General features: G+C 34.9%; 1 protein-coding gene across 1 annotated transcript in view; it reads left to right on the top strand.

The window, feature by feature from the left end:
* htr7c (5-hydroxytryptamine (serotonin) receptor 7c) overlaps positions 1 to 17,344 on the top strand; it is a 22,951-nt gene extending 5,607 nt beyond the window's left edge. Inside the window, exon 3 of the mRNA XM_077715343.1 lies at positions 15,916 to 17,344. Within this exon, the coding sequence (XP_077571469.1) occupies positions 15,916 to 16,654 (739 nt within the window). The 3' untranslated portion in view covers positions 16,655 to 17,344. The remainder of the gene's footprint in view (positions 1 to 15,915) is intronic.

Genomic DNA, 17,344 nt, shown 5'->3' with positions numbered 1-17,344 from the left:
GTCGCAAGTCTTTTGGTCCCTTTTGGTCGCCGGTCAAATGGTGACAGAGAGTTTACTGTTGAAGCCAGCTCTCAAAATTATATTCATGGGAGAGAGTTTAATATCTACGAGAGAGAGAGAGAGAGTTTAATATTTAAGAGAGAGAGAGTTTATTATCTAAGAGAGAGAGTTTAATATCTAAGAGAGAGAGTGTAATATCCAAGCACTGTTCAATATCTAAGTACTGTTTATCTAAGTACTGTTTAATATCTAAGTACTGTTTAATATCTAAGTACTGTTTAATATCTAAGTACTGTTTAATATCTAAGTACTGTTTAATATCTAAGTACTGTTTAATATCTAAGTACTGTTTAATATCTAAGTACTGTTTAATATCTAAGTACTGTTTAATATCTAAGTACTGTTTAATATCTAAGTACTGTTTAATATCGAAGTTCTGTTTAATATCTAAGTACATTTGACCGGCGACCAAAAGGGACCAAAAGACCAGCGACCAAACGTCCGAGCACAAAAAAAACTGTGAATTTACGTCATCTGTTGCTAAAAATTGTCTGTCCAATCCATCCTTTGTGCGCCCAGGGGTGCCAAATTGCAGCTAATTCGCATCCAGACTGTAATTAATTGACCATGCGCTTTATTAGTCATCTTGACCAGATCATGGGAAGTGTTTAACCAGGCGTTTAGGATCAGCACACTGCACAAATGCAGCTGTCAGATTTTTTTTGTAGATGTTCCACGTGCAATTCCTGTGCATGTTGCTTCATCATTTCTTGCCCCAAGCAAACTAAAGTACTTTGATTTCATCTTATTGCAGGTTTTGATATATCCAAACATGCATATATATTATAATTATATTAGATTATATGAATTTGGGAACATGTAGAATTAGTAAGTGGTCTGGTGATGAGTGGTTAGTGGGTCGGCTTTGCAGTTCTGGGGTCTGGGGTTCGATTCCAGGTGGGTTTTCACTGTGTTCTCTCTGGGTTTGCATGGGTTTTCTCTGGGTACCGTATTTTCAGGACTATAAGGCGCACTACATTATAAGGTGCACCCTCAACTAATGACATTTTATTTATTTTTTTACATATATAAAGCACACTGGATTATAAGGCGCCCTGTCTATTTTGGAGAAAATTTCAGACTTTTAAGTGCGCCTTATAGTCCTGAAAATACGGTTTCATCCCCAAAAAAGATGCAGGTTAGCCTGGTTGAACACTGAATTGGAACTAGCTACAAGTGATAAGTTGTCCGTCTTCTGGTGACCTGCTATTGGCTGGCCACTAATTTAGGGTGTCCCCCGCCTGAAGTCAGCTAGGATAGGCTCCAGCACCCCCTGACCCTGGTGAGGATAAGTGGTTTGGAAAATGAATGGATGTATATTTGTATTGGATCCTATGGTGACAAATAAACCGGCTATGGGTGTTGAAATTTATAATGAAAAGTCAAGAGATTACGGTTTAGATTAATCCAAACGTAACATCAAATCTTGTAATGTTGCTGAATGAAAATGTGCCGCGTGAACGCAAGGACGCATGTGAGTGTGGGAGAAGGTCATCCAGCCAGTGTGATTTGTTCAAGATTGGTAGCCAGTCATTTCTCATTAAAGGCACATTACGGAACTAATGGACATGATAACAGAAGGATAACAGCTTTTTGTTGAATTTTAAAATGAATCAGTGTTGGGCACAGGTGTCGAAGTGGTGGCCCGCGGGCCAAATCTGGCCCGCCACATCATTTTGTGCGGTCCGAGAATGTAAATCATGAGTGCCGACTTTCTGTTTTAGGATTAAATTAAAATGGAGATTATAGATGTATATTATATTTCCTGATTTTCCTCCTTTTAAATCAATAATTGTATTTTTTTAATGATTTTTTTCTGTTTTTAGTTTAAAAATCATTTTGTAAAATCTAAAAATATAGAATTTTTTTTAATTTTCCACTTTAATATGGAACATAATGATTAAAAGAGATTTTCCATTACTAAGCAAAAAAAGCTCAAATAAACATTGTTTTAGATCTATAAATAAAATAATAATTAGGGCTTTTCATCCAGTTCCTTTAATCCATTTATAAAAATAAAAAATCTAAATATTATATCTAAAATGGGCTATTTTTTTTATTTTTAGTAACATGGACATGCAATGACAGGATTCTTTGTTTTGGATGAGTAAGTTGGTAGGAATGTATTATGTCAGTCTTTGTGAGTTTGTTAATGTTATAGACATGGTGGAGCCAGATCCGTCGTGTATAGCCCCAATAAATATTTAATCTTAAGGCTTACATAGATGTTTTTTCGAGAGCACTCTGGCGCAATTCATGATTTTCTGACCTTCCAAGTTTAGAATCTAATCACAGCCATATAATACAACTGCAATCCCAAGCGAATTGCCAAGTCTGGGCTCCCAATAACAGCCACCACCACTATGTTAACATTAAGTTAGTACTTTTATCAGCTATGAACGTGCGTCATCTAAACGCGATTTCACTGTGGCTGTTTGTGTAGAAGAATTTTATGACATTTTAAACACGCTTGGTTTGTTTGATAACTGACTAGAGCTGCTATGGTTTCAGGGTAATTCATTGACTTGGATGGGATGGCCATTTATTTGGTGTGAAAGTGTTCTTCACATCACATCATTTGCCTGCAATGGCGTCTTCCTTTTAATTATGAATTTTTTTTCTCCCTCATACATTTTATATCATTGGAAGGACATTTTCTGCAAATGGCAGTTCTGTGCACTTAAGGGGGGGTCAGGAGAGGTTATAAAATGAAGAAAATCTCTATAGGAGAAATTGTTTGCCAATGGTCGGTAGAGTGTTCACATGGGAATGGTTCGACATAGAAAAGCTTGAGCAAAATGTGTTTGTTTTATTATTTTTACGTTACAAATTACCATATTTTGCTGTTTAATATACCCGGGTATATTAAATGGCAGGGGTATATTAAATGGCAGGGGTATATTAAATGTCGGGTATATTAAATGACAGGGGTATATTAAATGGCGCACAAACAGGAAGGTACGATCCACTACGCGACAGGTGTCAAAGTGGTAGCCCGGGGGCCAAATCTGGCCCACTACATCATTTTGTGAGGCCCGAGAAAGTAAATCATGAGTTTCTATTTTAGGATCAAATTCAAATGATGATAGATGTACATTATATCTCCTGATTTTACCCCTTTTTTTTTAAATAAATCATTGTTTTCTATTGTGTTTCTAGTTCAAAAAGTATTTTGTAAAATCTAAAAATAAATATATAAATATTTTCCTTTTTCCACTTAAAAAATTATTTAGTTTGCATTTGAAATAAAAAACATGATTGAGAGACATTTTCCATTACTAAGAAAAAAAGATCAATAAACATTGCTTTAGATCTATAAAAACAGAGCTCTTTTAATCCAATTTTATGAAAACATATTAAATGGCAGGGGGTATATTAAATGGCGCACAAACGGGAGGCTCAAAAAAGCAAGAATCATTTAATAGACCCGGGTATATTAAACGGCAAAATACAGTAGTTTTGCCACCATGAGTCGACTAATCGACAAATATCGCCTTAGAATCCAAAACTCCCAAATATAATTTTTCATATCTATCTTGATCCTCTTTTCGTTTCTCTTATAACTCTTCTGTCTTCATTGGCTTTTATTCTTTGCTTCTATCTACATGAATTTATAATTCTTGTGAATTTGGTTGGAAAGAAGTGTCCTTGAGTCTCAAGGCACTTTAAAATAAAGTGTATTATTGTTAATCATGTATCCAAATGGATCGACAACTTCTTTTATCGTCTTTTAACAAACATTGGGTTCTCATTGGGATGTTAATAGTGGTGGCGAGAACCTTGGCTAACATAAACGACATGTCACAGCCGCTTGTTAAGTCGTTCTTTTAAAAGACATTTGCCGCGACTGTGCTTCAATTCGGCGTCCTTTTGTCGATAATGAGAGTGTTAGCTACCCTTGCTATTAACTCAGTGGCGAGAATCAATGATAGTGAAAACATTAGCGTGAATGTTCATCTCTTGTCATTATTCGGTGAGCGGAGTGTAGTCAAGTTCCTTAGGATAGGCTAAATTACAGGTGTCAAAGTGGCGGCCCGGGGGCCAAATTTGGCCCTCCGCATCATTTTGTGCGGCCCGGGAAAGTAAATGATGAGTGCTGATTTTCTGTTTTAGGATCAAATTAAAATAAAGAGTATAGAATGTATATTAAATGTCCTGATTTTCCCCCTTTTAAATCAATAATTGTAATTTTTTTAATCATTTTTTTCTGTTTTTAGTTCAAAAATCATTTTGTAAAATCTAGAAATATATTTAAAAAAGGTAAAATAAACATTGTTTTAGATCTATAAAAAACTGAATATTCAGGGATTTTAATCCAGTTCTTTTAATCCATTTATATAAAAAAATATTTAAATATTATATCCAAAATGATCCAGTCCACATGAAATCGAGTTGACGTTAATGCGGCCTGCGAACTAACATGAGTCTGACACCCTTGGGCTAAATAAACAAATTGCAATAAAAATATACAATACAATGAAGTCAGAACTGCTATCTTAATTGGCAAAGTACTGTACAATAATTGCCTTAGCGGGTAAAATGTACTTTCATGGCAATCATCGTTAAGTACATTCAGATTCTAAAGTACAAAGACATTATATGGTCGTCTTCTAAAGAAGAAATGAATTCCCATTAACATTGTATTATATTCTCCATACATTTAAAGAAAGATTGACATGTATGTACTCCATTCTGACCCTTTAAAAAGTTCAAATCTGTTTTGGTTTCATATTTTTTTTTATCTTCCCTGTGAGTAATATGTTACACTTTAAATAATTCAAAAGTCAAGCATAAATGATTGATTCAAAACAGTGGGTAGAGAGGATGATTTTTTTTTTTTTTGGGGTTACCGGTCGTTCCTTAGATGTCTAAGAAAAGTCGTGTTGACGGAAGGTAGGACGACCAAGTCGAGAAAAAAAAATCACTTAAGTGAAAAAGTAGAAGTTGGAGATTCTATTTTCATAGCCAGCGTAAGTGCGGTGTTCTATAAATCGCATGTGAGTGGATTTTCATTTTAACGCAAAAGTACATGTACTTCGAAATTGGTTTGTTTTACTACCGTATTTTCATGACTATAAGGCGCACTGCATTATAAGGCGCACCCTCAATGAATGACATTTTTTCCATATATAAGGCGCACTGTATTATAAGGCGCACTGTATTATAAGGCGCGCTGTATTGTAAGGCGCACTGTATTATAAGGCGCACTGTATTATAAGGCGCACTGTCTATTTTGGAGAAAATTTAAGACTTTTAAGTGCGCCTTATAGTCGTGAAAATACGGTAATTGCTATTGACTTCCAGGTATGAAGCACTCACTCACTACACAGTCACCTCTAGAGCCAGCCATTGTTGATGTTTTGTACAAAATCTTGCAGTGGGGGAGGAGCTATGTGATGTAAGATTTTGTAAACTAAGATGGCATCTGCATATTTAACAGTATTGTTTCAGTTCAGGCCTTTGTGTATTTTTTAATATCCGATAGTGGTGGTTTTTCGTTTTTGGTTTTCTGTTTTTCCATATATAAGGCGCACTGGATTCTAAGGCGCACTGACTATTTTGGAGAACATTTAAGACTTTTAAGTGCGCCTTATAGTCGTGAAAATACGGTATATCTAGTGTCAAAGGAAGTACTTTGGCTTCATGTTTTATTATGATTTCTTTTTTTTTTGGGGGGGGGGCGACCACTAACTGTCCCTATAGCGAATGTAGCTTGGGAATATCCACACACACAAAACACACACACATGACCTGACATGGCTGACGCATCCTCAGGTAATTTGATGTGACGCCCAACTCTGCTCTCAGGCATTTTTCTTTCAAACTTCTACCTTTAGATGGATTAGGTTCTCCCAGCAAACTAACACGATCCGATCAAAGGCAGTTCATGTTTGCGAAAGAATTCTTTGAAAAAAGGGCTGCATGTGTGTACGTGTATTTTTTTTAGTCAGGAAATACAATATTATTGTGCCGGAATCCTAGGGATCACAAGCATAGTTAATGCGACAAAGTCGTCGCTATTTCATGCTGAGTACACTTCCAACTTCAAAGCGACCATTCAATTGAATTCCATCTGTGCCAGTTAGCTGGTGGCTATCCTTTGCAAAGTTTGTGTCAATGAATATTTTCAAATCCCATCAAATAAAAAAATGGTTGGGGGAAGGCATTTTGCTGGTTAATCATTGATAAGTGCTGCTTGTACTTCAAACTGAAGTTGTTTTCTCTTCTGTTTGACTACCGGTTTGGCTTTTACGATTACAAAATAACCTGAAGTCAAATAATTTATGTGTGTGTACGTGTGTATGTGTGTGTGTGGTTGTTTCAGATGTGTAAATTTGAATATGCTGGCAATCTGCTTTGGGAAAGTAGTTTCCTCATTAAAAATCCTTTTCTTGTCTTCCTAGGAAATATTTAGTATTGTATTTATATTGAAGTATTGCTACTTTTGACATGTATTCTATTTTAAGGAGTGTAAAAATAATTGGGGAATGCAGATATAAGAAAATACATTTTAGACATAAATAAGTAGGTAATAAATAAGTTAATATATAAAAAAATACAAAAATATGTATAGATAAATACATAAGCAAGCGTGTTACTGGAAAAAAAAAGAAAAAAAAAAAGAAAAAAAAAAAAATATATATATATATATATATATATATATATATATATATTTTTTATATATATATATATATATATATATATTTTTTTTTTATATATATATATATATATATATATATATATATATATATATATATATATATATATATATATATATATATATATATATATATATATATACATACATATATACACACATATATACATAAATAGATATATATATCCACATATATACATATATATATACACATATATACATAAATAGATATATATCCACATATATACATATATACATATACATATATATATATATATATATATATATATATATATATATATATATATATATATATATATATATATATATATATATATATATATATATATATATATATACATATATACACACATATATACATAAATAGATATATATATCCACATATATACATATATATATACACATATATACATAAATAGATATATATCCACATATATACATATATACATATATACATATATATATATATATATATATATATATATATATATATATATATATATATATATATATATATATATATATATATATATATATATATATATATATATATATATATATATATATATATATATATATATATATATATATATATATATATATATATATATATATATATATATATATATATATATATATATATATATATATATATATATATATATATATATATATATATATATATATATATATATATATATATATATATATATATATATATATATATATATATATATATATATAAATAAATACATAAATAAGCGTGTTACTGAAATATATATACATTGTCAGGCGTGTAAAAATAATTTTAAATGCATATTTTCCCATCAGATTTTCTATTTTTATATTTACTCTCAGTTGAGAGAGAGTTTTAAAGGCATTCAGTTAGTTCTTCCTGTTACTGTTGACCTTCCCCTTTTCAGGTGATTCTAAACCACAGAATTTGTTACCGTACTCGCATTTTCTCATGAAAACAACTGCGCATTTGAAAATGATGCCAGGAAAGAACTTTGCATCTGTTGCTGATGTGTCAGCGAAAACCACATACTTGCTCTTAGTTGTTTAAGTCTTACTTTGAGTTTGTGTACATTCTATGTCTGATAAAGCTTTATTTTTTTTAGAGAAAAATAAATAGAACGACCGCACAGAAGTACAATAGGAATGTTCCTTTCTATTATGAAACTTGACATGGAGGATGATGGATTACTAATAACCAGGAAGAATAAAAAAGGGTGAAGTGCTTAGTGAGTTTTGTATTGCACAAAACAAGCTTCAAGTTTGTATGTTACAATGATGGAATCCATTATTAGTCCATACTAAACACGAGGCTAGTGAGTGGTTTTAAATTGGGTGAGATAATGGATTTTTGTGTAGTCTTTTTGATAAAGAAAGATACATTGCCTTCCTAAGTGAGGGCTCTTAGGCAAAGGTGTTCATTTTTAAAGTCATATATATTTGAATACAACATTATGGGAGTGTATATTTTATTAATATTGTTGAGGTATATAATGTAAATTTGAATAGATTGGGGAAAGATAGAAGTTTAAAAATAGGTGTGAGGATCGTTTTGTGTTTAGGGCGTGAGAAATTAGATGTTTTATTCATAAGATTGAACATAGTTTGTATTCCAGTGGGGAAATTATCTAATCTATTGATAAATTCTACTTGTGTAAGTCATTGCAAATTAGAAGTGACCTCTAAATCTACGGAATATTAAATTCACTTGGGTCTGAAATGATATTATACAGTCAATTAGCAATTGCCCTTTCACTATTATTAACTCCTCTCGTATCAAATTGTTACCAATTTATCAAATGTCCAAATAATTATTTTTACACTAATGGAACCAAACTACAAAACAAAGAGAAAATCTTCCAACAACAGAAAAAAGTCCAAAAAAATCACAACCAAAATAGCTCAGTTTATCACATTAGATGAGTCTTCAGTTATAATTTTATCAATGTAAAACATAATGGAAATTCTCCTTAGTTTCTTACATTGTTGATTTGCATTGTGGAATAACTTAAAAGTGGAATTGTGGCTTTGGTTAGTTTCATGGTAATTTGAGGTAATGTGGTGTTCTGTCGGGTCATTTTGTAGCCTGGTTTTGCTGTCACGGTTCAAATAATGAAGGCACATTTAAATGAAGGAGTTCAGACAGGAACTCAATTAGTTTACATTTAAAAGCCACAAGGAGCATGACGACAATTACAATAATAACCACAAGTCTAGCGGCCTGCTCGACGAGGGGTTAGCCGGGCAAGGGTGTCAGACTCGGGTTGAACGTCAACTTGATTTCATGTGGGCCGGACCATTTCAGATATCATATTTAGATATTTTTTTAAATAAATGGATTAAATGAACTGGATTAAAAACCCAGAATATTCATTTTTTATGGATCTAAAGCAATGTTTATTTTAGCTTTTTTAAATATATTTTTTAGATTTTACAAAATGATTTTTGAACTAAAAACAGAAAAAATTGATTAAAAAATTACAATTATTAAATTAAAAGGGGGAAAATCAGGAAATATAATATACATCTATACTCTTCATTTTAATTTGATCCTAAAACAGAAAATCGGCACTCATGATTTACTTTCTTGGGCCACACAAAATGATGCGGCGGGCCAGATTTGGCCCTCAAGCCGCCACTTTGACACCAGTGCTCTAAATTGTATGAATGTGACGGTTGTCCTTTGTCTCCTTGTGCCCCGTGATTAGCTGGGATAGGCTCTAGCACCCCCACCAAGTTCAGAAAATGAATCAAATCTACTGAGCCATTCTTTGTAAAGCTTATCCTCATACAGTTTACAGTTCTTCTAGATCTTATTCTAGCTGACTTTGAGCAAAAATACTGACCCGACAAAAGAAGAGAAGATGGACGATGCAAAAAATCATCATCATAAAAGAAAAATAAATCAAACTTACCAACTTTGTTGTGGAAATTACGAGATTCATGCGATGAAAATGGCCGGAATCTTGATCAAATAAATGCCTTCAGTGTGTACTGCACTAAAACATCAGAAAACAAAAAAGGGACGTATTTTATAGCTTTCCAGCCATAGATTCGTCTCCACTACCCTGAAATGATCCGTTTTTTTTATATCTTGTACATGGAAGTGCATATAACAAGCTCAATAGAACAACAATCACACCTGAATAGTCGTCCTTGAGTTTACTGCTCGAGCTTCAGTGACCTTTACTAAATTGGATCGGTCTAACCAGTGTTACTCAATTGTTGTCACAGCTGTGTTTACTTCTCTGAAATGCGACGCCATTTGCCAGTTCGTCTTTTAAACTAATGCATGTGAAGATAAATCTGGTCAATGCGGGAAAAATGCTTTCATAGCTGACTAACGATGAATTATTTTCTTTTTCTTGCGACACAGAATTGGCATAAACATCAGAATATGTTCTCCTATTAAAAAACCGTGTGATCAGTCATCGTTTTTTTTGGTGTGTGCGACAGAAACATAGATTCTATTTCCATATTTTGTATGTTGATTGATGAGATTGGTGGCAAAAATCGTTGTGTTTAATGTATTTCGTTCCGCAATGTTGCAGTCTCTCTCGTCTGTCTTGTTTTATGTAATCAACTAGTACATGTTTTTCATTTTTTTTTTGGACAGCATATTTCTCTATCAATGCTTTTACTCAATATTCATCCTATTATGACACAATCCACCGCAAAGTAGGACAAGATTAGCAACTACAAAGTGGAAAAATAGAGCACGATTTTAGGGTGAAACAAATGGACTTTTTTTGAATAGAGTTTTAATGAGATGCTTGAGTTTATTTTTATCATACGGGCAGTCAAAAAAATGTTTTTTTTGAATATTAAATGAGATATAACAAATAACTCATGTTAGTCTATTATTCAACTACAATGGTACCTCGAGATACGAGCTTAAGGCGTTCCGGAACTGAGCTCTTATGTCGATTTACTCGTAACTCAAACGTTTCCCATAGAAAATGAACTAAAAACCAATTAATAGCTGTTTTGCATGGCAGCGTGCTCGTAACATAAGAGGCCAGAGGAAAAAAATCTAACTTGCCTTCCCTCTAGAATGACATTCATAGGCCGCCTTAAACAAAAGAAAAGTGCTTTTTTTTATTTTTTGGGATATCTCCTGAGACTTGGGGACATATTCATATAGAGGCCTCAGGGAATGTCCTGTCACAGAGCAACAGTGTGGCCAAACTAATGGAGAGTTTCATTACTTCCACTGGACGACCATCTAGGAGTCCAGTCAAGCAAATTATTCTCTACACCGTCACGCTGTAATCGGTCACAGTGCGCAACAGCCTCCAGTCTCTGGGGCTATCTCTCAAACCTTTTATGTCTGAGAGGGAATACTTGGTGAAATATTTACTCAGCTGTGGTTGGTTTTGGGTGGCTGTGTGGTAAATTTAGAACTGCAAAAAAAGAAGAAGAATGGGACTGGAAGGGAGGCTTTACTTTTTCAACTCGGAACTTTTGACCCAGTGAGGTCACGGTTCATTTGTATGGCTTTAGTTTGGGTGGCGTTGGGATCGATGCTAACCGTCTAACACGGGTATATTTGACTGACTAGAGTTAAGTGCTAAAACAACCACATTTTTTGGTGACATGTTTTTTTTGTCACTTGGGCAAAGCGGTCTTTGGCAAAATATTTGGCCAAAATTTTGATATGTTTTTGTCACTTGGTCAAAGGGGTTTTCAGTAAAATATTTGGCGAAAATACGGTGCGTATTAACGATTTTTTGCTAAAATTATAGATGTTTTTGCTAAAATTATATTTTTTTGCTAAAATTAGAGAATTTTTGCTAAAATTATATTTTTTTTTGCTAAAATTATAGATTTTTTGCTAAAATTATTGATTTTTTGCTAAAATTATAGATTTTTTTTGCTAAAATTATAGATTTTTTTGCTAAAATTATAGATTATTTTTAAACATTTCGCGCCACAGCAAATAAATTAAATGGAAAAGGGCACAGTGCACAAAGACACTGTACGCCATTGATGTCACTCAATAACAACTGTCGTTTTCTAAACAACCGCAAAATTTAATTAAAAACACGGGTATATTTGACTTCAGTTTATTGCCAAAACAACCAAATTGTTTAGCCACGCGTTATTTGTCACTTGGTCAAAGCGGTTTTCGGTAAAATATTTGGCGAAAATACGTCGCCTATTAACCATTTTTTCTATAAAATGATTGAATTATTTTTTAAACATTTCCCGCCCCAGATAATAAACTAAATAGAAAAGGGCAGAATGCACAATGACGCCAAACACCAGCTATGTCACTCATTAACAACTGTCATTTTCTAAATGACAGCAAAATTGAATTAAAACTGGGTTTTTTTCAGCGCTTTTTAAAATTTATTTTTCCAAGAAAGGAACTATGGGTTATAGTTCCTTTCTTGGAAAAACAAACCAAAAAAAGTGCCCAAAAAACTCAGTTTTAACTATATTTTGCTGTTGTTTCATTTTGGATTAGCAAAATCCAATCTATCGAATTCAGTTAACCAACAAATATAGCAATACTCCGACTTTAAGGGTAAATCAATTTTCTAGTATATTCTAATAGATCCTTGTATATGTTTATAAATACAATCTAAGATCAAAGTATATAGTATACAGTATATATGTCTTTAATAATAAATGTAGGCACTATTACTTTGGGGGACTGTCAATTATTGAGTCAAATCTGGCTTCATCCCTAATCTATACAGGCAACTTTTTGTACACAAGAGCCAATCATTTTAATGCATTGCGCATGATATTGCCTCCAAGGAAAAAGCAAAGGCGGAATCTAAATGTTGATTCATTAGATTTCCTATGAGTAAATAAATCCCCAACTGGATTAAATGTTGGAAAAACTGACAGCAAATCATCAAATCCATTACAGATAGTCACACTTTTTTTTATCACAGTTGAATAATGACATTGAATAAGGTATTTTGTACCGCAGGCAAATAAGCAGAAGCTAGCAAGGACATCCGTCTCTGTTTCCCTGTCATGAAAATTTGAGAATGAGTGAATGAAATATCCCTCCGTATTTGTCACCTTCCCTTCGGATCATTTCTCTGTGAACATTTTGAAAGCGAAATAAGCTCGGAGGAACTTTTCATCTCGACTCAATTTACTTTTTGACCTTTAACGAGAAGGGTTGAGCAAAAGATGGGCAGAGGCAACCAGCCACTTAGTATCTCTCAGGGATATTCCAACCAATACTCATATTTTCCGGTAGTGTAAACCTTCATTGTGTCTTTATTTTTTCCTCAATTTCACTCTTCAGCTGCTACGAACTATGAGAAACCTCTAATCCATTTTTGACTACCACCTTCAATCACATTGAATGGGTTCATAAATAACCTAAATGTCACCCCTTCACAATTCTTAGACTTTTTTTCACTCCCACTTGCAAATGGCTGTATTGACTCTTAATGTATGAAAAGATATTGAACTTTTTTTTTTTTTTGCTGGCATGGCCATGAGCAAAACTGTTATAAATGCATTCGTATTATCGGCAGCAAGGAGCGTGGGTGTAAATTTAAAAAGAAGAAGGAATGGTTCTCTGTTTTAAATGTCATATTATCAACTAACAAGCAATTTCTGGTGGTATTTACGACTTGTCTAAAGCCACTTGCGATAAGATATAGCTCATAAAATGACTCTGAACAGGATAATAGAAAATCAAATACAGTGGTACCTTGACATACGAGCAATTTGAGATACGAGTGTAATTTGGAGCAAATATTTATCTTGAGATAGGAGAAAATTTTTGAGCAAATATTTATCTTGAGATACGAGACAAATTTGGTGCAAATATTTATTTGAGATACGAGTACCATTTGGAGCAAATATTTATCTTGAGATACGAGACAAATTTGGTGCAAATATTTATTTGAGATACGAGTATCATTTGGAGCAAATATTTATCTTGAGATAGGAGAAAAATTTTGAGCAAATATTTATCTTGAGATATGAGACAAATTTGGGGCAAATATTTATCTTGAGATACGAGAACATTTTTGAGCAAATATTTATTTTGAGGTACGAGTAAAACTTTGAGCAAATATCTTGAGATACGAGACAAATTTGGAGCAAATATTTATCTTGAGATACGAGACAAATTTGGTGAAAATAATTATCTTGAGAAACGAGTAAAATTTTGAGTAAATATTTATCTTGAGATTAAAAATAAGTTCAATTATTGATTTAAAAGGGGTAAAATCAAGAAATTTAACATCTATACACTTCATTTGAATTTGATCCTAAAACAGAAAGTCGTCACTCATAATTTACTTTCTCGGGCCACACAAAATGATGCGGCGGGCCAGATTTGGCCGCCACTTTGACACCTGTGTGCTAACCACTCGCACCACTCGCATCTACAAATTATAAATTATTTTAAAGTGACATCAGATTTCATGTCATATTAACATTTATACTATATATAAAATGGATTTGATGTGTATAACAGTTTTTTTGATTGTTTAAATACACCTGGGACTATTTTGAAGACAATTTGGAGCATCTCCATAGATTTCCAAGAAAATAAAAATAACGTCCGAGGGTGTTTCAGTCCACGTGAATGAAGTCATGCTTTTGAAGGCTTTTTCTTTTAAACCGGAACATAAACTCCACTAAAACAAACATAAATATTCTGCTTTGCTGAATGATTCATTGAAGAACGCTGAAGGCATACAACCAAAACATGGCGAGAGCAACATACAGTCATATGCGCCCTACCCAACATAGCAGCTATTTCCCCAGCTTTTTTCAAGCTTTGTGGCACCATTGTTTTTTTTCTCTTCACACTTCAAACGCAATTTGAATCCACGGCGGTGCTTACTTGATTGACGGCTCCCCTTTCAGTAGCTACATTCCGTCCAAGTTACAAAATTACAGCTAATAGCACAATTACAGCTTACACGAGTTGTCTTTTTTTGTTTGAAAGGACACAATGCCACGACAGTGCACTTAAAGTAAATTGCAGGGATTTTTTTTCTCACCATAAATTCATGGAATGCTTTGACCCTGACAATTAAATCAATGAGGTATGATGCTACCACATATCTCAAAGTGAAGAGTTAAACTTTTTTTTAACCTACAGGCGTAGTTAGAGATTTGATTCATTTATAATCAACCCTACCAGGTGTAAATAATAATAATAATAATCGGATATAGGCTTTGTCATTATCATTGACTCGAAAAAAAGCCTAATTGTCATAATTTCTGGGTATGATGACAATTAGGCTTTTGTTGAGTTAATGATGATGATGATGATGACAAAACCTATGTCCGATTATTATTATTATTATTATTTTCACCAGGTAGAGTTGATTATAAATTTATAAAAAAAGTTTTCTTTAGTCCGTTTATTTTTCATTTCTATTTGCACATTTTTGGATCACGTAAGAAATTCGAGTACAAAAGGTAAACAAAACAACTCAGGCAGAGTTATTGTCATGTCTTCAGTTCTCGTCACTTGTTCATTGATTCCTGAGTATTTTTAGAATGTTGTCGAACTCAATTGTCTGCTAAAATCCACTGTACGAATTGGCCAATATTTCAACTAATTGGCCATTGTGCTTCAACTCGGACCTTATTTTGTAAACACCAACTTGGGTATCCGGACGTTAGGTTGACAGACGTTTGGTCGACGGACACTTGGTTTCCGGACGTTTCGTTGAACGGACGTTTGGTCGACGGACAGCTCTCTCTCTCTCATGGTTATAATTTTGAAAGCGAGAGATTACCTGGTTGATCGCTATCAACAGTAAACTCTCTAAAATGATTATAATTTTGAGAGCCAGCGAATCCGGCAACCAAACGTCCGTTCGACGAAACGTCCGTTCGACCAAACGTCCGTTCGACCAAACGTCCGTTCGACCAAACGTCCGTTCGACCAAACGTCTGTTCGACCAAACGTCCGTTCGACCAAACGTCCGTTCGACCAAACGTCCGTTCGACCAAACGTCCGTTCGACCAAACGTCCGTTCGACCAAACGTCTGTCGACCAAACGTCCGTTCGACCAAACGTCCGCCGACCAAACGTCCGTCGACCAAACGTCCGTTCGACCAAACGTCCGTTCGACCAAACGTCCGTCGACCAAACATAAGTCGACCAAACGACCAGTCAACGATCAACTTGTAATCCTGTTTCGGTGTCCTTCCAACAGGTATCTGGGGATCACCCGACCCCTGACCTACCCGGCCCGCCAGAACGGTCAACTGATGGCGAAGATGATCCTGGGCGTGTGGCTGGTTTCGGCATCCATCACCCTCCCCCCCTTCTGCGGTTGGGCCCAAAACGTCCACACAGCCGGCGTGTGCCTGATCAGCCAAGACTTTGGCTACACCATTTATTCCACAGCCGTAGCCTTCTACATCCCCATGCTGGTTATGCTCTTCATGTATTACAAAATCTTCCGGGCAGCCCGCAAAAGTGGTGCCAAACACCGCTTCACTGACCTTTCCCGCCGCGAGCGGTTGGAAACGGTGACTAATGAGGCGCTCCGAATGCAAGGCCTGAAGCCTCCTGGTGTGGCGGAGGAGTGCGCCGCCTTGTCCCGACTGCTGAACCGTGAACGGAGAAACATCTCCATTTTCAAACGAGAGCAGAAAGCGGCTACGACGCTGGGGGTTATCGTGGGGGTCTTCACTGTGTGCTGGCTGCCATTTTTCATTCTGTCCACCGCCAGGCCCTTTATCTGTGGGGTGGTGTGCAGCTGTGTGCCCATCTGGCTAGAGCGCACGCTACTGTGGTTAGGTTACGCCAACTCCCTGATGAATCCCTTCATCTATGCCTTCTTTAACCGAGACCTGCGTTCTACGTATCGAGACCTTCTTCGCTGCAGATACCGAAACATCAACCGGAGACTGTCGGCGGTGGGCGTACACGAAGCCCTTAAGGTTTGAAGGAGTTTTGGCGCCGACCTTGATTTAGAGCGCCTTGATTTTGCCAAGGAACGGGTGGGCCTTGTACATAAAACTCATTCTGACAGGACGTGAATCACTGTCGCCGGCAAAATCTTTTCTAGGTTTCTTTGTGCGCCTGCGTCAGAGAGTTAGAGACTCGGTTCTGCTATTTTTGGCGAGAATCACGGAGCCAACTTGTGAAATATTCAGATCGGCGCTGCTTTTGAGCATTTACTGGCTGGCAAAAGCTGTGTTACATCATCTGCCATGGCGTGGTCTTCATAGATATGGAGGCTCATCAATTTCTGTATACTACGAAACCATGTTGGAAAAGGGAAATGTGTATGTCGAGGTCTTCTGTCGAACAAACCATGTGTATTTTATTGTGCACTCAAGTGTGGCCCGCATTTGTTTTTCTTAGAAGTCTTAGTTTCAAAGTGGTTGTTTCACTACATAAACGGATAAACCTAAATGTTTCATGCATTGTTTAGATTAAGGGTGTCAGACTCGGGTTGGCTCGCGAGCCGCATTAACGTCAACTTGATTTTACGTGGCCCGGCCCATTTTAGATATAATATTTACATTTTTTTTTAGAAATGGATTAAAATAATTGGATTAAAAGCCCTGAATATTCAGTTTTTTATAGATCTAAAACAGTGTTTATTTTAGCTTTTTTAAAATATATTTTTA

This window comes from Stigmatopora nigra, chromosome 4 (genome assembly GCF_051989575.1).
Source record: "Stigmatopora nigra isolate UIUO_SnigA chromosome 4, RoL_Snig_1.1, whole genome shotgun sequence".
Classification (NCBI taxonomy): Eukaryota; Metazoa; Chordata; class Actinopteri; order Syngnathiformes; family Syngnathidae; genus Stigmatopora; species Stigmatopora nigra.
This window is presented reverse-complemented; position numbering and strand designations above follow the sequence as displayed.